The sequence below is a fragment of the Larimichthys crocea genome, chromosome XIV (assembly GCF_000972845.2).
Source record: "Larimichthys crocea isolate SSNF chromosome XIV, L_crocea_2.0, whole genome shotgun sequence".
Classification (NCBI taxonomy): domain Eukaryota; kingdom Metazoa; phylum Chordata; class Actinopteri; family Sciaenidae; genus Larimichthys; species Larimichthys crocea.
This window is the reverse complement of record NC_040024.1, coordinates 10768754-10789735: the sequence shown is the minus strand read 5'-3', so window position 1 is coordinate 10789735 and position 20982 is coordinate 10768754. Positions and strand designations below refer to the sequence as shown.

At 38.5% G+C, this 20982-nt stretch overlaps 2 protein-coding genes across 2 annotated transcripts in view; both read right to left on the bottom strand.

Annotated features, from left to right (window-relative positions):
- Positions 1 to 11: 11 nt before the first annotated feature.
- LOC104933598 (uncharacterized) lies at positions 12 to 14178 on the bottom strand. Its single transcript, XM_027288181.1, has 10 exons — positions 14039 to 14178; positions 11647 to 12497; positions 7937 to 7958; positions 7539 to 7724; positions 5063 to 5202; positions 3212 to 4813; positions 2698 to 2934; positions 2353 to 2577; positions 2098 to 2167; positions 12 to 1934 (listed from the first exon to the last, which is right to left on the bottom strand). The coding sequence occupies exons 1-10, from the start codon at positions 14043 to 14045 to the stop codon at positions 856 to 858; spliced, it is 4419 nt and encodes a 1472-aa protein (XP_027143982.1). The 5' UTR covers positions 14046 to 14178; the 3' UTR covers positions 12 to 855.
- A 716-nt stretch (positions 14179 to 14894) lies between these two features.
- Positions 14895 to 20982, bottom strand: part of LOC104933603 (GTPase IMAP family member 7-like) — a 15869-nt gene continuing 9781 nt past the window's right edge. The window contains 3 exon segments of the mRNA XM_027287847.1: positions 14895 to 16283; positions 16319 to 16552; positions 18331 to 18439. Of these exon segments, the coding sequence (XP_027143648.1) occupies positions 15424 to 16283; positions 16319 to 16552; positions 18331 to 18337 (1101 nt within the window). The 5' untranslated portion in view covers positions 18338 to 18439 and the 3' untranslated portion in view covers positions 14895 to 15423.

Genomic DNA, 20982 nt, shown 5'->3' with positions numbered 1-20982 from the left:
AAGGAGAAAACTTGTGAGCATTCAATGCTTTTATAGTTTATTTGTAACAAACAAACGAGCTCATTACAGAGAAAGAGATCAGTGGAAAAATATACCCAACATCTTGAAGTTAAATGAGTTAATCAAGTTAATATTTTACATATACACATTCATTTTATACATTACAAGTAAGTAACAACAGAGATTTGCCTTAAAATGAACATTTCCCTCCACCTGCTTATCTGGTTTTCATTCATTCTGTAATTAAAGCTAGTCTGAACAGTATCCCCCAAAGCTTCATCACCCTGCAGTTCCCTTCCACCTTTGTTAACCTCTTTAAAGTCCATGTAAAAGAACTTCTGAGATTTCTTTTAAAACCCATTAAATATGTTGGAAAACAGTTGCTGAAAACACGTGAAAAGACTTTGAAGAACAAGAAGTTTTTCACTAGTTTTCAGTCTCAGGATTTTGTGGGCGGTCCTTGAAGGGTGGCTCGATGACACGCCGAGGCCACCCTGAGTAGAGAAATGGTGATTAATTAATCTGAGCTGAGAATTTTGACATCTAATTTCATAAACGTGTCGATGTTTTTACTTATTCAAATTTGGCTGGGTGGTTAGTAACACTTTCTTCTTTGGTCTGACAAGCTCAGAGCACATTTATTCTGACTTTACACGGACTTTAAGCTCATCGTTTTGGTTTTCTGGTTTTCAGAACATTTTTATCAACCTTGTTTTTTAGCTTCAAAAACAGGGCCAAACGGAAAATGAACAAAAAAATAAATGTTAACGTGGCTCATTGTCACGAGCATGATTGCACAGCACAGAAAACCAGATTATCATTTGATTTGACTGAACTTTGTTTTGAAAATATTGGCTATAGTCGCTTTAATGCGTCTTTCCCTGTTTTGATGACCGCATGATATGCCATTTCTGCTGCCTCTGATAGTGATTCTGCTTCCTCAGCTGCGTCATATCCAATCATACCACCTACTGCTCCCCCTGTTGCTGCTGCAGCCGCAGTGAACACGCCAGCAACGACTACTCCTACCTCTCCTGCTGTTGCTGCTGCAGCTGCACCTACTGCTCCTGCTGGATTTTTCACAAGTTTCATTAATGCAGCACAGTTGTTCATAGCTGTGACAACTAGTCCAACCATTGCTGCTAGACCAAAAAAAGCTCCTAATAATGCTCCTACTGTAGTACCTGTCAGTTGCATTAGAAATCTCTTAGACACTCTGGTTTTAGCCTCTTTCCTGATCTCTTCCGCTGGCATGTTTTGCGACGACTGCTTTATGCGTTCTTCCTCTTTCTGTATTTCTTTCTCCACTCTTTGAAGCATCTCGTTCCTGTAGTAGTCTCCATTGCTTTCTATCACCATCTCATCTATTGTCTTAAGCAGCTCCTCCACCTGGAACTGGTTGCTCCTGTAGTTATTTTGCTGCTTGTTGTTCCAGTATTTATTATCAATGACGTGGCACCGGTTTCCGCACTTTTTCACCAGATCACTCAGATTCTTGTTCTTGCTCACAAAGTCCTCAATTTTCTCGCCTTTAGGGAGGTTGTCCCCATGAGTAAAGACAATTACAGCATATTTTAGCGCATCCTTAGAGAAACATTGGCATATTTTGTGGATGACAGCCTCCTCTTGCTCTGTGAATTTCTCTACTTTAAGCAAAATGAGAAAAGCATGAGGCCCAGGAGCGCACTCTGTGATACACCCCACTATCTCAGGCTTTAAATCCTCCTGAGGTTTATCTGTGTCAAAGAAACCAGGAGTGTCGATCAACGTGATGTTTCTTCCATTGACAGACTTTGTTTCTGCTTGACATTTTCCTGTTCCAGAGTTGGCAGTATGACAGATCTTGAACACATCCTCCCCAAATATGGTGTTAGCTAGGTTGCTTTTCCCCGATCCTGTTTTTCCAAGCAGGACGATCCTCTTTGGAGTTGACACTAGAAGAGAACAGATATAGTTTTGATGCTTTGAGGCAATTCAACAGAAACACAAAAAAAATATTTACTGTATTATAGCCAAATCAAATATGAGTATAAATACATTAAGACATTTAAAAATGGGTGTCACAGGATATTTTCTGTCTATAATATCTATACCCACCTTGGTCTGTTTGGTGAACGTGGTTTTTGAATCCTGTCAGTTGGAAAGCTTTCTGGACGGACTCGAACACCTGCAGAGACAAGGATGCATATATAAGGTTCAGTTCCAGTATATATTCATCTGATGCAGAAATATGTGAGCTCACTGGTTTTAAAACACAAATTTATTATTATTATTATTGCCTAAGAAATAACAAATTTGTTATATTTGAATCAATCGAAGACAAGCCAAGATATTTCATGCAATTTCCATTACCTCACTAGACTCTTCATCATTGGGATGGATGACAATGCGGACCAGCAACGGTGTTCTGCTATCGCGGGTCTGTTTGAACACGTGAACTTCCTCTAGCAGAATCCTGGCTACCACACTGTCAGGGAAATTCAGGGCAATCCCGGCCCCGAGTACAGGGAAAGCAACAGAAGTAAACCCTCTGCTCTCACAGGAGGTTAGGATGTTGTTGATGCCCAGTCTCAGAACCTGGAAAAGGTCAGTATTCATTTATTTTCAAGGGTTGAAATACTTCTTCTTCTGATAAAGTATTTGCACACACAAATAGAAAGTTGAGAAACATATGAAAACACTCCTCTGCTTTTGTACCTGGACTGCAGTCCCATCTTGGTCGTCGTCCCAGGGAATGAGGCCGAGGAAAAACACAGCCTTCGATGGAAGTCCAGACAAGCCCTCTACCAGGACTGTCTCACCAATCTGCGTTTCGTGTCCTGCTTCCTTTCTGAAACGTGCAGTCAGCTGAGATCCAACCACGTTCGACAAACTGTTTCCAACACGGGTTGAGAGAGGATCAAGGCCAACCATGGGCGATACCACAGCATCCACCTAGGAGTAGAACAGGAGATGTGGTGAGAGTTGAACACTCCACGTCTCCTTAAATTGGGTGCCAACACTATCATTAACTAGTGATATCAGGCTTTCAGTAGCTTTGTGTCTAACTGTCAGCACCTCATCAAGGTAAGCAAAGTCATCTTTAATGCTCTGGTTGTGTGCCTTTGTGCAAGTATCCCAAATATTAGTCACTCTTGAGTTGTTCTTCAATCTCTAATATAATCACTGACATGAAATTCTCTAGTCTGAAAGAATTTGATACATTTCTCACCTGCTGGGTTTCAATGGTCCCCTGGATGATCTCTAGATGGACACCATCTCCAGGAGCTCCAGCAGTGGCTCCTCTTAATGGTTCATGGTTTTCGAGGCTTATCCCTCGGAGAAGCCTCTCACATGCTACGTGCATGGCTCCTACCACCTCTTCGCTGTTATCAATCAGTATGATTCTGCTGAGACTTCGACCTCTCTGACTGCCAAACTCTTTAACAGCAGTTACAATAGCCTCAGAGCACACATTGACAGGAACACCAGACGCCCCTGAGCTAATACAAGGAATGGCTATGGACTGGAACTCCATCTTTTCTGATAGATTCAGAGCAGAGTGGATAGTTTTTTCCAATAACATCCTTTCTTTAACACCTGATTTTTCACCTACAGGACCAACAGCGTGAAGTAGTATCTTGCAGTTTAAGTTTCCCCCTGTGGTCACAACAACTTCACCTACAGGGATTTTCCCCATACACTTCACTAAACTATTGCTCTCACTCTGTATTTCAGGACCACCAGCTTTACTCAGTGCAGCAGCAACACCTCCACAGTGGTCCAGATCTTCATTGGCAGCATTCACCAGGGCATCAACCTCCTGTTTGGTGATGTCACCCTGACACACAAGCACCTGAAGCTCATCACAAAGTATGTAGCTAGCAACTGTTGTGTTTAATTCACTCAGACTCGACGATGCCAATTTCTGTGCACCACTCACATGCACTGCGCTTTCAACACTAGACTGGTCCAAAATAAACTGTGTGACAGCTTTACTTAGTTCTTCAACCTCTTCGGTGTGGCCCAGTAAGCACACCATGCTGTCTGAGCCAAACATGACCTCAGCCCTATATTGCCCTTGGTTCATCTCATTTGTCTTGGACTCCAGCTTTTCCCGAAGCTCAGATGGTACAACAGAGAAGTTAGGGACCTCGATCTTGATCTCCCTCAATTCTTCTTTCAGTTTTTTTTCCGTGTTATCCAATTTATCAGCGGAGAGACTAAACAAACGTAGACCTGTGTCTCGTAACTCGACCTCCACCTCGTCACCAACCCCTAAAAAGTCACTTAGCCCGGCTGAATCTCCATAAGCCTTCCTTAGAAAGGCCAAAACAAGTGGGCTCATGTCAGAAACTTTCCTTTTTAACACCAAATTCTCCTTCTCAGAGATCCTATTTCCTGCCTTTAGAATCTCCTCCACAGGGCCTTCTAAAGCTAATTGACCTGCATCTCTCTGCGTGACCTCCACTCCTGGATAATCTCGTCCCAAACTCTGCTCAATCTCTTTCCAGAGGAGACGGAGCTTGGCTTCGCCTAGTCTACGAAGACTGGTTTGCTTCTCACCTGACCTTTGTTTCGTGCTCTCAAGCAAGTCCATTACATCCTTCACCCTGGCCTTCACCTGAGAACATTCCCCAACTACAACAGCCATGCCAGCCTTCCCCTCCATTGGGTAAATCTTGGCAGAGCAGGCCAAAGAGGCGAGTTCTCTCTCTAGATCTTTCTCGGCCTTGGGACATTCCTTGAGGTAACGAAGGAGGTAAAAATCAAGTTGTAGTTCGCATTCTTCGCCACTTAGTGGAAGTGTTGAGGTAGGAGAGGACTGTGGGCTCTGTGTTGAAAAAAGACATCCATGTCACAATAACAACACTTCACTAGTTCCAGCTTTTTCCACATAAAATCAGTTAAATTATCAAAACAAAGCCCTCCTTATTATATAATGATCATATACATTAATATACAGTGTTCATGGTTAAGAATATAGCCTCATTGGTGTTACATAACTACATTAAATTAGGAACTGTAAATGGAAATGTATTTTATGAACACACAACCTTGACTGAATGAAGTTTGTGCTAACCTGTACTGGAGCTGTGCCATCCCGGCTTGTAGTGGAAGTGGTGATTGGAGATGAGGTGCAAGGTTCGAGGCTGTCTCGGACAGTAAAAAACACCAAATCATTCACAACATGTTCTGATTTCTTCAGGACTGCCTGCTGATCTGAAACAGAGAAATGAGTGGCTGTGAGTTTTATATAAATATTGACATAAACCATGGACTTTTCATTAGTCTCTTTTATCTCACTTATTGTTAGAAGGAAGAAAGGGCAGATTACAGAGGCGTATTGCTGCCACGCCAAACCTAATGTAGGGCAACAATATTTACTTATCTCCTCATTCTCCTCCCTTTATTTATGCCATGTTTGTGCACAGAGGTTCAATCTCCTCTGTCTCACTTTTGAAATACTTTTACTTTACTATTTCACTTGCTATAGTTCTACTCCACTGCGGTTCAGAGGGCAATACTGTTGAGATGCTCTCTTTTAAAAGTCAAACTTGTCGGGATGGGATTTTCCAATGCATGACTTTTTGATGCTTTGACCTATTCCATGTCTTGACAGTGTTTAAGTAAGTGTAACCTGTTGATGCTTTGACCTTATAAAAGGTAGAGAATACCTTTCCAGCAGGAGAATTTTGCACAACATGACCTTACAGTGCACTTTCGAGCAGGAAAATTACTTCCACCCCAGCTGTTTGTAAACATGGTTTAAGTGCAGAGACTTCCTCTTTCGTAGCATTGCAGAACTAAATCTCACAAAGACAAATTTTGTCTCAAGATCATTATTTTAACATTCAGCAGACATTGATAAGACAGAGATTTCCACAACAGACCACACTGTCAACCTATCCTGTTTAACAGGATTTTCCTATTGCTCTTGGTAATTTGAGCCCTTATTTTACATAGAGTGTGTAGCAGTGCATTGTGCACAGTTTTGAGTTTGTACACGGATACAGATCAGATATCGTTAACCTGTTGTGAAGTTATGAAACACAGTGTGTTTTCTGGGCTTGGCAAGTCATAGTTATCTTTTCAGCTTGTGACACATCTCATTGTTTGCTTGTTTTTCTTTCATTACAAGAGGCTGATTATGGGCGGATCATTCACAGATGTACTGGAACATGCATTTAATCAATTATTATTATCTATTTTAATGAATAGTTAATAGTTAATAGCAAAAGGCTTTATGACGCAGCGAACGGTCAATATCAAAAGTCCAAAATCTACAAAACAGCCACGGTCCAACTAGTGGAACTTATCACTTACCTGGGGACAGGTGAAACAACATCAGGAAGTTATAGACATGGGGGAATTACAAAATAAAAGACAAAACAAGAAATCTCAAACCATGACACTTGAATACTGCTGTTCATACTTTTGCACATTTCTTGAAGTGAAGTATTGAATAATGTAACTATTTTCACAGAGCAGTTTTGCTATATTTACTCAGATTTATTCATTTATTTACTCCCTGTAGATTCACTATTCTGGTGCAGCTATACATATATACAGTATATATATATATATATATATTACTCTAAGAGCAAGAGTTTAGGCTTCATGCTATCAGAAATCATTACACTGGGGAACAATTTGAAAAAAAATCTCTGTTGAGTTAGATTTTTATGCTGATTTCAAAAATGCGGTCAGTTTTATCTAGCACGTCAAGTTTTTTCTCCACAGCTTACCCTCCAGATAAGCAAAATTCCACTGATTAGCTGTAGTAAGACTTGCCAGCTGATCACGATTGGATTGGTTTGATGCTGTTTTTGTAGTTTTCAAAGCTTGTAACTATTCCATCTTTGGGTTTTATTCACACATGTATATATTTCCTTTGTTCCAGATCATGTCTGCTCCTGCTACTTCTCGTCATAAACGCCTAAACAGCCCTGACTCCTTTTGCTGTATCTGTGGTAGTTTCACCATTCCAAGTCAGAGGAAAGCAAACATCAGTGCAGTCAGAGGAAAGCAAACATCAGTGCATCTGTCAAACAAGCATATTTTAAAGTAAAACTCAGTGATCAAGACAAAGTGTGCAAGCAGTGTGTGGAGAGTTTACAGATGTGGACCAAAGGAACACGTGTAAAGTTGGCATTTGGTATCCCCAAAAAGATCATTGCACAGACTTTTGTTTAGTGAAAACAAGCACATATCTGTTAAGTACAGTATTTTTCATATATGTTTTTAAGAAAACCAGGATCCTACAGTTCAAAAACTTGACGTGATAGAGGAAAAACTGAGATCAGTTTTGGATCCCGCACCCAAAAATTTGTTAAAAACATCTGTCAGACCTAACTCAATAATAATTGTGCTCCCCAGTGTTTTCTGACATTTTAGTTTCACTTTCTCGGGAAACGAAACTTTCGGGTAAAACTAAGATGAATAGATTAGATGATGCAGTTAAATGATGAAACCAATGATAAAAAGGCTACTCCTTTAAATAATTCAACCATCATATCAAATAATTGACCGGTAATGTACTGTGACTTGTTGCCTACCTTTCTGATGCTTGAAAGCGACGCAGTAAGTTTTATGCCGCACATTCCTCAATGCTCCGCAGTCTCCTCCGTTTGATTTGCGGTGAATACGGAAATACTTCTCTATTTTCCTAATCTGATCCTGGGGCAGGCTGTCACAATCAAAATAAACAGGGTATTGGTAATCATCAGCCATGGTTATATTAGCTCAAGTCAAGAGATGAGCAGTGTGTCCCATTTGTAAGACTGTCAGCTGTGTGAAGACCCACATCTGAACCTGAGACAGTGAGAGGAGCTGCGCCTCCTAATGGTGACAAAGGGGAAAGAAATCAAATCACCATGGTGACTATTAAACAGGGAGATAACATGGGGCTTAAAATAGAAACATACTGCCTGGCATACATGAAAACAACACTGACATGCCTGCTCTAAAATGCAATCCTGAGTGGTCATTACAAAAAACATGAGGTAGACATGAGAACATAGTAACAGCAATTAGCACCAATGTCTCCAGATAGATATGAATTGGGTAAATATAACTTAAAATAGTACAAGCACCTAGAGGTTCAAGGAATCTTTATTATCCCCAAGGGCCAATTTGTTGTGCAGCAGCAGATGTAACATAAATAACACATATACAAAGGTAACAACCAGTAAAAGACTAAATAAATACATAAAACATAAGGTTCCACATCTCACATTGTGTTATTTAAAAAAAAGAAGCCTATAGCAGAAAAGGACCAAAAGGGTCCTAGTCTCATATAAAGTATTTAAATCAGTAAGATGGTTAACTATATACTGCAGCCTGTTTTAGTTTTTAAGAGTGAGGGACCCATACCAGCTCACGTAAGCAAAGGGAAGAATGTTTTCAATAAAACAACAGTAAAACATCCTCATGAAAGTCTCGTCGATGTGCGCTAAGAACAAGCAAAGAGTACACAGCAGAATACACATCATTTAATAATAATAATGATGATGATGGTGGACATTGGCATGAATTCCTCATTGTTTGCGGTCCCACGAGTTTGGTCAGGCTTTTGCATGTTCTCGGTTCCTGGCTCTGTTGTTATTTTGAGTATCCTGTTTGAGCTTCGTGAACCTTTTCTAAAGGTGCTACATAAATAAACATAGTAGTAGTGGTAAAAAATGGTAAATGGACTGTAGTTATGTAGTGTCTTTCGACCACTGAGATGTTCGGCATTCGGATGAAATTTGCACCTAAAATGAAGTTGAAGTTGAGTAGTGTATCTCTTTCACCCATTCACACACATTCCTACACTGATGGCATTGCCTGCCATGCAAGGTGCCAACTGCTCATCAGTTTTAGTAGATAACCATTCACATAGTGATATGTGGATGAAGTGGTAACACTTCTTTTTGCTATTACACCAAGGAAATACTTGTTTTATGTGTCATAAGGGCCGTGCATGCAGACATATTCCTTATGTTTGCCAAAAAGTCATTCACAGGCTCTTGTTGTTGTTGTTGTTATATGTGCCAGAGAGATGTAACCACCAGAAATCTGGAAATCCATATGTTTGATAGTATTGCATCATTTGCTGTGGTGGACTTCTCAATTCTCAAAACATTAGGAAAAGGTTATGAGAGGATAAAACAACATGAAGCATGTTTCACAAGGTATTAAAGTTGGCCCTAGAGTTAAGTTGTTTCAGCAAACATAGATATGTTATGTATGTGACTAAAGTTTACAATCAGAGAATATAGCTCAGCACTTAACATTATCTCAAGTTTGAACTGGCTGACTACGCAGTTCCATTTATTTCTTTACTAGAGACTGAAGAGCAGTCACATGGTTCAGGTATGCGACCTCTCCAGTCACGTCAACCTTATGCAAGACGTCAGCAAAGTCCAGATCACCTGCATGTTTGTCTGAACCATCATTTTCATGACGATCATTGTTATGTACACAGAAAATATGATGGGGAGGGGGGGTCTTTTATCATAATGAGACCAGATTCTCTTGCAATCAATGCTAGCATGTGGTGTGTTTTAGTATCTGCAGTTAGAGTCAAAGACTTTCTCCACTGTTATACAGAGACAATATGAGAACGCCTCCGAGGGCTTCCTTCTTTTCAAACAGTCAGGTCCTGATGGCGTCTTTGGCTCCTGCAGCTCCTACATGGGGAGTCAAACTGGAAGACTGCTGTATCATATTCATTCAGTCATGTCAAACCTGCTACTTGGCATTGGCTGGATGGGTATTTATAGCATGACATGCTTTTCCTTTTGCCGCTCCTACAGCAGCAGCAGCAAACTGGAAAGTGAAAAAAAAAAAGATACTTAAAATGTTCAAAACAAATGTTTCTGGAGCCACGCCTGGCTGTTTGACGAGTGACTATTGCATCAGGTATGTCCTTGCACCTGGCCTTACTAAAAACAAAAGGGAATAGGAGGCAGTACGACACAGGCGCCCTCTGGCGCTTGTTACAGTGGCTTCAAACACATTCTTTAGGTAATCTAAAATCAGTTACATCAATGATGGTTGAGTAAATAATGGGGAAAAAAACACCTCTCAGCATCATATAATACAGTTCAACAGCACCACAAACTGAAGCTTTACAACCGAGCAAACCCCTTACATGAAGCCTTTCACAGGACTTTTGTACTACACGGTAATAGTTCTAGATATAAACTGGCAAGTACATCATGACATAGAGTAACCTGAGAAAGGAAGAGTTCATACGGCTGTGTTGGAAAACATCCACCCTGCTGATGTACAGTACAGTACACCACCGAGGGGTCTGTGATGTACTGTACTGTTGTCTGTACGTCTAATAAATTTAATGGTCTCACAATTCAGTGTTGTATTTGTAATAGCGAGGACAGACTGAAACATTTCTAGATTTATATGAGGTTTGAATGAAGTTTGGCTGTGTTTCTCCATAAATGTGAATGTGCACTTTGACTTTACTCATCTATTCAGTTAAATTCAACTATTTATTATTATTACTATTACTATTTGTCACATACAATCATACAGGTACAATTTTTGTGAGATGTATTTCCATGAGCTCCTCCAATTCGTTCAAGTAAAAATAGTCTAACAGGATAGTGATGAGAATAGAAAACATAAAAATTATAATGGTTCAAAGTGATGTCAAAAGAGACGTTATCTTTAAGTCATTTGTCTTCATCAGGTAGTCTTAAAACTAATATTACAAGTATGACATCGTCTGTCCTTACCTCAAATATTTATGTTAGACTGCTCTTTAGTGGTCAAGTGATGCAACTGCAGCAATGGCATAATTAATACATTTTATATGTTTATATCTTATTTTATAATCTTATACATTGGAGGAGGAAAAAGGAAAAAGGACTTGAGTTTAATTGTTTTATTCTTTCATTATGTTTTTACATTTGATGCAAACATTTTCAGAATACAAAAGATGAAGAAAATAAAATAGATCTAAAATAAATCACAAAGTTTTCATGCATCAATTTCATTCCTGCAAATTGACATCAGCTGGTCTAAAGAAAACTTTTGCACAATGATTCTGTTGCAGGGTCAGTTTAGTCCACACACATTTATTTTTTAAATATTTGATAAACATTCTTGTCCACCGTACAAAATAAAAACATCTTTCATTTAATTTCAGGGTTGTGATATTTTCTGTTTGGGTTTTTTGCGACATGAAGCGTAAACTTGTTTGATTATAACAACTTTTAGATCTTATCCATGAATATGTTATTAAAAATATTTTTTCTTTGTGGTTGGTGGTTACAGTTTACAGCACATACTTACATACACCTTTAAAAGTAGACTTAAGACTTTCCTTTTTGATAGAGCTTATAGTTAGGGCTGGCTCAGGTCATCCCTTAGACATGCTGCCATATGACTAGACTGCCAGGAAACTCCCTCTCCTCTGATTTGATTTGATTTGATTTGATTTGATTTGATACTATTTGTTAATGAGAAATTAATTCAAAAATGTGCAGCCGCTTACATAAGAATAAACGTAATCTCAATGTTTAAAGTATGTTTACAACAAGATTTTTCATTTGATCATTTAATATACAGTGAGACATGATTTTGTTAATTATACATTGCCCTCCACCCACACCTTCTTCAGGAGTCACAGCTAAGTGTTGATTTACAGAACATTCATACACCCTCTCCTGCCCTCTTTGCTGTCTCCTCTTTAGTGTCTGATTCCTTAACCTTCAAATACCCCACAGCACCTCCTATCACTACTCCCATTAAAGCAACTACCACTGCAGTTGTTGCAGATGCAACTCGATTCGCAGCTAGACCAACTAAACCTCCTAATATACCACCTTGTACAATGTATTTCAGTATGGTCAAAAGCTTTGTGGATGCTGGAATTATCTTCTTCTCTACTGCTCGAAGCATCTCGTTGGTGTAGCATCTTTCATTGTTCTCCATCACCATCTTGTCTACGGTGTTAAGTAGCTCCTCCACGTGGAGCTGGTTGCTCCTGTATTCGTGCTTTGGGTTTTGGTTCCAGTATTTATTATCAATGACGTGGCACCGACCTCCACACTTCTTCACCAGATCACTCACAAGCTTGTTCTGATGGATAAAGTCCTCAATTGTCTGTCCTTCAGGGAGCTGGTCACCATGAGTGAAGACAACTGTTGCATATTTGAAGACTTCTTCAGAAAAGTATTCTTTTATTTTGTTGATGACAGCCTGCTCCTGCTCTGTGAATTTCTCCACTTTAAGCACAATGATAAAAGCATGAGGCCCAGGAGCGCACTCTGCGATACACCTCACTATCTCAGGCTTCAGCTTCTCCTCAGATCTATCTGTGTCAAAGAAACCAGGCGTGTCGATCAGAGTGATGCTTCTTCCATTGACAGATTTGGTCTTTGCTTCACATTTTCTTGTTCCAGAGTTGGCAGTGTGGCCGATCTGGAACAGTTTCTCTCCAAATATGGTGTTAGCCAGGCTGCTTTTCCCAACTCCAGATCCCAAGATGACAATTCTTCTGTTTGACTCTGAAAGATAAAGAAGTCCACCGATAACATTGTACATACAAGTATTTTGACTGTTTTTATACATAAGAGTCGTCAGTGACGAAGTAAGCCATTTAATATTTTGAAAAATGTAATTTATGTGGTTCACAAGCAAAAACAGATATACAGTTTCTTTTTTAAATAATTAATAATAATAATAAAACTATCAATAGCAAGGCTGGTTTACATGTTTTCATTGCATGATTAACATACATACGTATAAATAATGTGGAAAAAAAAAAACCTTTTTATTGGTCAATAAGAATTCCAATGCTGACCCTAGACCGAGGAGATATATATATATATATATATATCTATATATATATATTTATATATATAGATATATATATCTATATATATAATCAAAATCAGACTGGGACAATATATAAAGTCCAGTTGTCCTGTTCCATTTGTATAATTTCCGGTCTAGACTGAGAGTTTTGTTTGTCCATTCTGGGCTACTGTAGAAACGTGGCAGTTCAACATGGTGGACTCTTGTGAAAACATAGCTATGCATATTATATAAAATTTCTAGTACTTTTGTATATAAAGCCCCCTAAATCTTGCTCACTGGACCAATCACTGTTTAACAATATAACCATGATCTATTAAAGAACACTGAGGATAATTCTGTTACCATAGTTTAACAGTGATGAACAGGTTCTTTGGCCTAATTTTATTAAACCTTTATTTAACCAGGAAAGGTCCCACTGAGATTAAAAATCTTCACAAACTAAGAACAGATCAAACCAAAACAGACACAAAACACACAGAGACAAAATTACAACACACGGTAGTCTAAAAATACTAAAAGTACAATACAAGCCATGAAATCAGCTAAAACAACAACACCTCGATGATTCATTCTCTAGGTAATGTGGATTTAAAAGTATTCAAGGAGATCAGATCTTTGAGGTTTAAAACATTCCAGTCAGAGGATGCTGAGTATCCAAAACGCCCTCTTCCCTAGTAGCTCATTAGCGTATTGCATTCACTGGATAAAAAAAAAGAAAGAAATCTCATAATTACGAGACCAGGATCTCGGATAAGGAAAGGTGCCACATTGGCCACTGCACTTAAAGTTAGAAAGATATTTCGGGATCAATCTGTTCTTGGTGTGGCTCCGAGGATGGCTCGTTTTGATGAACATTAAGTTGTGTTTTAACAACGTTTCACTTAAGAGTTATTGATCCAGGGATATCTTGGTGCAGTGGCCAATGTGGCACCTTTCCTTATCTCATAATTACGAGATAAGTTGTCTAGCCTTGCGCTTCCGCACCTGAGTGATGCAGGATAGGTTTTATCAATCAACTGCAATGCCTGTGCAGGGGTACGCATGTACAAAAGATCCCCATAGTCAAGAACGGGTGCAAATGTTGCAGCAACAAGTCTCTTTGTTTCATTAAAAGAGAAACACAACTTGTTTCTGAAATAGAAACTTAACTGCAGCCTCTTTTTTTTTTAACCAGGCATTGTACACATGGCTTAAATAATGAATGAATTAAGAAATAATGCCAACTTACTGTCCATGTTGTTAGAGGAGAAATCAGCGAAGAGTTAAAATGATTTGGATCTATCAGACAACCGTCCTCTGTGTCTGCTCTGACGCAGTTTTTATTCAGTCTAGGTTTACTTTCACTTTCCTGAGTGTGTGCAGAGAGGCTGGGGGAGGGCTGAGCATGTTGTCCTGACATTATATTAACTATTTCAAGGCATTTTCTCAAATGATTACACAGCTGAAATTTAGAAAAGAACCAGTGGAGGGGGCTCATGTGAAAGTTTTTCACACAACATAAAACTGAGTGTTAGTTTGATTTCATGATTATGACATAAACACAGAAATGACCTTTACTAGACGAGGTCCAGTCGTCGTCCTTGTGTATATTTTGGATACATTTTTGTCCATACATTGGATCCAGTTGCTTCTGTTAGTTTGTTTCTGTTAGAGATAATTATAAAAAATAGTACAAGGTCAAGAGAGACAGGTTAGGGAAGTATCATTTGGATATGAAACATAATGCTCATTACTGAGCAGAAAACCATAAAAAAGGATGTTATGATATTATCTGTATCAGTGGGGAGGTGTCCGTGACAGCCCATTTTTTTAAAAAAATGTATAAGAACCAAGTGTTAGAGCTCCTCGAGGAGCCTTTTCTCTGTAACCCTTTTTGTGTGTTGCACTGTTAAACGCTCCTTCTTGTACGAGAATAATAAATTCAACTTAAACTTTGATACTTTGAATCCAGTCTTCCTTATTCAAGGGTTTTTCTTTAAAGATTCTCGTAACAGGGCTGGATGTCAGAGATACAGAACTTACACTTCACGTCTGTAGAATACCATTTGTAGCAGAGCAGTACAGAAGGCAGTACAGGCAAATGATTAGATCAGATTCAACTTTATTGACATTGAACAAAGTAACAACTTAGACAACAAAATGCTAACATGCCTTACATCCAGAGGACGCCACAAGTGGACGAGAAACTTTAACTTTACTTATACTAAAACTACTTTCTACGATTATTTCTTAATATGAAAAAAATAAGCCCACATTAATTTAACTGCATAGCAAAGCCTATTCAATAATAATGATAATAAAACTTCCCAAAGTTTTCTGACGTGACCCCACCACCAGTCATCACATCACATTTCATGGCAAACCTACAACAGACGCTCATTAACCTGATGTGGCCTATAAGAAATGCTGTGTTGATATTTTGTCTGAACATTCAAATTTACAATCAACATAATCAGTTACAATATTTGTATATATTCCTTCAATCTGCAAGAAAGAAAAATATGGTTAAAATGTTACTGTATGTTACTTTGAATTTACTGCAATAATTATCCAGTAATTTACTGTAAATGTATTTTACAGTGTTTCATGATACATTCTCTCAACCTTCAAGACTCAAGACTTTTTTATTTCCTCCCAAAAACCCTTTGCCTCTTTGTATACATTTAGAGCGTCATTCTTCACAGCCTTGACTACATTTCTTGCTGCTTCCCCTGCTGTTTCTGCTCCTTCACATGCATAATATCCTCTAACACCTCCACACACCGCTCCCACTGCAGCATATGCCCCTATAAGTGCTCCTGCTGCTGCTGCTGCTGCTCCAAGTCCTCCTGCTGCTCCTCCTACTGCTGCTCCTCCTCCTACTGCTGCCTTAACTGTAGCTGCTATTCCTTTTGTTGCAGCTACCAAGACTATTGCAAGTGCCATTACAACACCACATAAAGCTCCTAACAACACACCTGTTCCAATACCTGCTAATCTGACCAAAACCTTTGTAGATACATTGGCCTTAGCCTGCTCCCTGATCTCTTCCTCTGACATGTTTCCTGCTAACAGTCTAATCTTCTCCTCCTCTTGTTCTATCTCTTCTTCTACTAACTGTAGCATCTCGTTGGTGTAGCAGCTTCCATTGTTCTCCTTCACCATCCTCTCTATTGTCTTAAGTAGCTCCTCCACCTGGAACTGGTTGCTCCTGTATTCATGCTTTGGGTTTTGGTTCCAGTATTTATTATCAATGACGTGGCACCGACCTCCACACTTCTTCACCAGATCACTCAAAGGCCTATTCTGGCGGACGTAATCTTCAATTGTCTGTCCTTCAGGGAGCTGGTCACCACGAGTGAAGACAACTGTTGCATATTTGAAGGCTTCTTCAGAAAAGTATTCTTTTATTTTGTTGATGACAGCCTGCTCCAACTCTGTGAATTTATTCACTTCTAGCACAATGAGAAAAGCATGAGGCCCAGGAGCGCACTCTGTGATACACGCCCAGGAGCGCACTCTGTGATACACCTCACTATCTCAGGCTTCAGCTCCTCCTCAGATCTATCTGTGTCAAAGAAACCAGGCGTGTCGATCAGAGTGATGCTTCTTCCATTGACAGATTTGGTTTTTGCTTCACATTCACTTGTTCCAGAGTTGGCAGTTTGGTCGATCTTGAACATTCTTTCTCTAAATATAGTGTTAGCCAGGCTGCTTTTCCCAACTCCAGTTTTTCCCACAATGACAATTCTTCTGTTTGACTCTGAAAGATAATGAAGTCCATCAATAAAACTGTATATTTGATTTGTGTTTGTTTTTTCCATATAAGAAGATATTACAATACAAATCCTCATTGGTCAGATGTGTCACGATGGCAAAGGGAAAGCAGTTAGTACTTATAAAATATAACTATTTACTGTTCCCTATACTTATTATTCTTTTTATTATTCTCCTGCAGTTTTAGTCGCACATACACAAAAAAGGTATCAAAACAATGGTCTCGACTGGGATTGGTCTCTCAAGGCCACAAATGTCACTCTACACAAATAATTTATAGATAGAAACATAGGAAAATCGCTGCTGAAACTGTCAGACTTATAGTTTTGGCGGGAGACGCACTGATGCACCAGCAACACGCACCCACCGCACCATCTACTCCCATGTAAATTTAAAGGACCAGTGTGTAATATTTATGGTGATTTATTAACAGAAATGGAATATAATATATATAACTATGTTGTTAGTACTATATAGTCACCCTATGAAACAAGTTGTTACGTTTTTATTACTTTAGATTTTCTGCTGTGCATATACAGATACTGATAATCAATGATTGAAATTTGTGTAATTACAGTTTCAGAAGGCTGTACAAGAGAAATGCCAGAAGATACAGCATGTACACCCTGAAACCTTATAAACAGATGACCGCAGAGGGTGTGGTGCCCTGAACACCAGAACCAAACTTAGGAGAGGGCGAAGTAAGACACACACACACACACACACACACAGTAAAATGGTATTATGTTCAAAGAACCGTAAAGAACTATAATAAAGCAAATTAACTGTATGTTAATTAGTACTGTATGTACTTGGGGACGGCTGAGCCTCATGTTAAATGTAAACAGTCTGCCCTCTACTGTTCAAAATGTGATTTGTTTGATTTTAACATAGACAAGATCAAGAAGATCATAAGCATTATTAACTGGATTCAAAGTACAAATATTCAAATCTTGTTCAGGGGATTCCACATGTTTAATGCACTTTGGGAGGAAGACGTGGCCTTTTCTTACAAATGGCACCAGTTATGTTTAGTTAAATCTAAATCTAAATGTTAAATCTAAATCTAAATGTTAAATCTAAATCTAAATCTAAATCTAAATGTTAAATCTAAATCTAAATGTTAAATCTAAATCTAAATGTTAAATCTAAATATAAATGTTAAATATAAATATAAATATAAATGTTAAATATAAATATAAATGTTAAATATAAATCTAAATGTTGAAACTAAATGCCGGCAACCGGAAGTACCAAAATAAAAGCTCAAGGAGGTCAGAGCGTGTTTATAGTGGTATAATAACGAATAAAACCCATCTTATCTTGGACATGGATTATCGTGATAATAACTACCTAGAATAACAAACACGTTTGGAGAAAATGTATATTTATATTTATATTTAACGTTTAGATTTATATTTTACATTTAGATTTAACATTTATATTTATATTTATATTTAACATTTAGATTTAGCATTGAGATTTTACATTTAACATTTGGATTTAAATATTTAAAATATCTCTAAGTTCACAAATATTGTTCTAAATGTGAAACAAAGCGACTCTCAAAAATTCAAACCAGTTTTTTAAACATTGTTTGAAGCTAAATGTGACAAAATGTTGCTGTTCTTTTCAGCGCGAGCCACTTTACAAATGGCACCCCATATACATCAGCCACTGATGAGAGTTTCTATTACAGAGGTCATAGTTATGTTGTATTGTGATCAGTGTTAATAAATGATAATGAATTAAGAAATAACTTACTGTCCATGATGTTAGAGGAGAAATCAGCGAAGAGTTAAAAGGATTTGGATCTATCAGACAACCGTCCTCTGTGTCTGCTCTGATGCAGTTTTTATTCAGTCTAGGTTTACTTTCACTTTCCTGAGTGTGTGCAGAGAGGGTGGGGGAGGCCTGAGCATGTTGTCCGGACATTATATTAACTATTTCAAGGCATTTTCTCAAACGATTACACCGCTGAAATTTAGAAAAGAACCAGTGGAGGGGGCTCATGTGAAAGTTTTTCACACAACATAAAACTGAGTGTTAGTTTGATTTCATGATTATGACATAAACACAGTAATGATCTTTACTAGACGAGGTCCAGTCGTCGTCCTTGTGTATATTTTGGATACATTTTTGTCCATACATTGGATCCAGTTGCTTCTATTAGTTTTATTCTAAGTCTGTAAAAACACCAGAGCTCAGGGCGTGGACTGGACTGACAGAAGACTCTAAAAGTGTTCTTTCTTTCTTTCTTTCTTTCTTTCTTTCTTTCTTGTATGTTATTTAAGCAAAATCTCAAAATTGACCAGTGCATGAAAAAGATTGTTTTTGCCTGTCATATCTCACCTTAAGACTGTGAAGGAAATTTGAATGGGAGACGAACAAATGAACAAACTCTGATATTGTCTTTCTCTTTGATTTATTCAACAAAGTAAATATGTAGGAACATCATTTCTTTCTTTCTTTCTTTCTTTCTTTCTTTCTTTCTTTCTTTCTTTCTTTCTTTCTTTCAAAGCAAACCATTAATTATAGATAGATAGATAGATAGATAGATAGATAGATAGATAGATAGATGCACACACTGACAGACTGCATGTACACTCTGTTTCTTGTCTGCTCCTCTATACAGAAATAAATCTCACCAAGACAATTGTCACTGTTCAGCACTTTAGTTCAGACTTCTCGGTGGTCTTTGATAATATATTTTCTGGGATTTTAGATTTAGATTTAGTATTTTTACATTAATATTGTGTGAGGGTACTATAGAAACTATATATCACTGACTACTGACAGTGTTTCATGATACATTCTCTCAACTTTCCTCAAGACTTTTTTATTTTCACCACCTGAAATAATTTGCTACTGCTCCTACTGCTGCTCCTCCTACTGCTCCTACTGCTGCTCCTGCTGCTGCTCCTGCTACTGCTCCTACTGGTCCTGCTACTGCTGCTCCTGCTGCTGCTCCTGCTTCTGCTGCTCCTACTGCTGCTCCTGCTGCTGCTGCTCCTACTGCTGCTCCTGCTACTGCTCCTACTGGTCCTGCTACTGCTGCTCCTACTGCTGCTCCTGCTGCTGCTGCTGCTCCTGCTGCTGCTGCTCCTGCTGCTCCTCCTTCTGCTGCTCCTTCTGGTCCTACTACTGCTGCTGCTGCTGCTGCTCCTGCTGCTGCTCCTACTGCTGCTTCTCCAAATACGGTGTTAGCCAGGCTGCTTTTCCCAACTCCAGTTTTTCCCAAGATGACAAAGGGAAAGCAGTTAGTGCTTAAATAGCTGCATTGACAGAATAACAGAATTATGTTGGTGTGTGTGTGTGTGTGTGTGTGTGTGTGTGTGTGTGTGTGTGTGTGTGTGTGTGTGTGATTTACAAAGAGTTCCAGGAAACAAAAAGTGAAACTATTTCACTGACTGACTGAGATAATGAACAATGATCGCTGCGTCACAAAAACTTAAAAACTATTTTTTTGCTGTTTAAATATTTAATATTTATGCTATTTAATATTTTTTTAAATTTGTGTAATTACAGTTTCAGAAGGCTGTACAAGAGAAATGTCAGAAGATACAGCGTGTACACCCTGAAACCTGAAAAAACTGATGACCGCAGAGGGTGTGGTGCCCTGAACACCAGAACCAAACTTAAGAGAGGGCGAAGTAAGAGACACACACACACACACACACACACACACACACATACACAGTAAAATGGTATTATGTTCAAAGAACCGTAAAGAACTATAATAAAGCAAATTAACTGTATGTTAATTAGTACTGTATGTACTTGCACCTGGTCCTTTTAAAACAAAAGGGAATGTTGCAGCAACAAGTCTCTTTGTTTCATTAAAAGAGAAACACAACTTGTTTCTGAAATAGAAATGAATGAATTAAGAAATAATGCCAACTTACTGTCCATGATGTTAGAGGAGAAATCAGCAAAGAGTTAAAAGGATTTGGATCTATCAGATAACGGTCCTCTGTGTCTGCTGTGATGCAGTTTTTTTTCAGTCTAGGTTTACTTTCACTTTATTTTGTGCGTGCAGAGAAGGTGGGGGAGGGCTGAGACCTCATGTTAAATGTTAACAGTCTGCCCTCTGCTGTCCACAATGTGATTTGATTTGATTTTAGTTCAAGTCAGTTTTATTCATGTGGCACAAAATAACAAACCACAAATCTGCTTCAGAGAGTTTTACAGACTACAGAATATATACCACGCACCAGCGCCATGAAACAGATGTGTAATACTGCTCCTAATCTTTTTGAGATCAGTTATATTTTCATTCATTGCTCAGCACTAGTTCTCTCTGAGCTGGCCAGGCTTGTATTTCAAATCAAGTAATGACTAACATAAATGTATGTAAATCATCACCCTACTTTTTAATTGTATAGTTTCAAAAATGTAAATTAAATTAATTTTTTT

What these genes read in the sequence shown, in the direction of transcription:
- LOC104933598 (XM_027288181.1), bottom strand. An exon ending in CAAAGAGGGCAGGAGAGGGT is followed by an intron (nt 7,959 to 11,646) that starts GTATGAATGTTC and finishes ATGACCACTCAG; the next exon opens with GATTGCATTTTAGAGCAGGC. An exon ending in CGTTCACCAAACAGACCAAG is followed by an intron (nt 1,935 to 2,097) that starts GTGGGTATAGAT and finishes GTTCTCTTCTAG; the next exon opens with TGTCAACTCCAAAGAGGATC.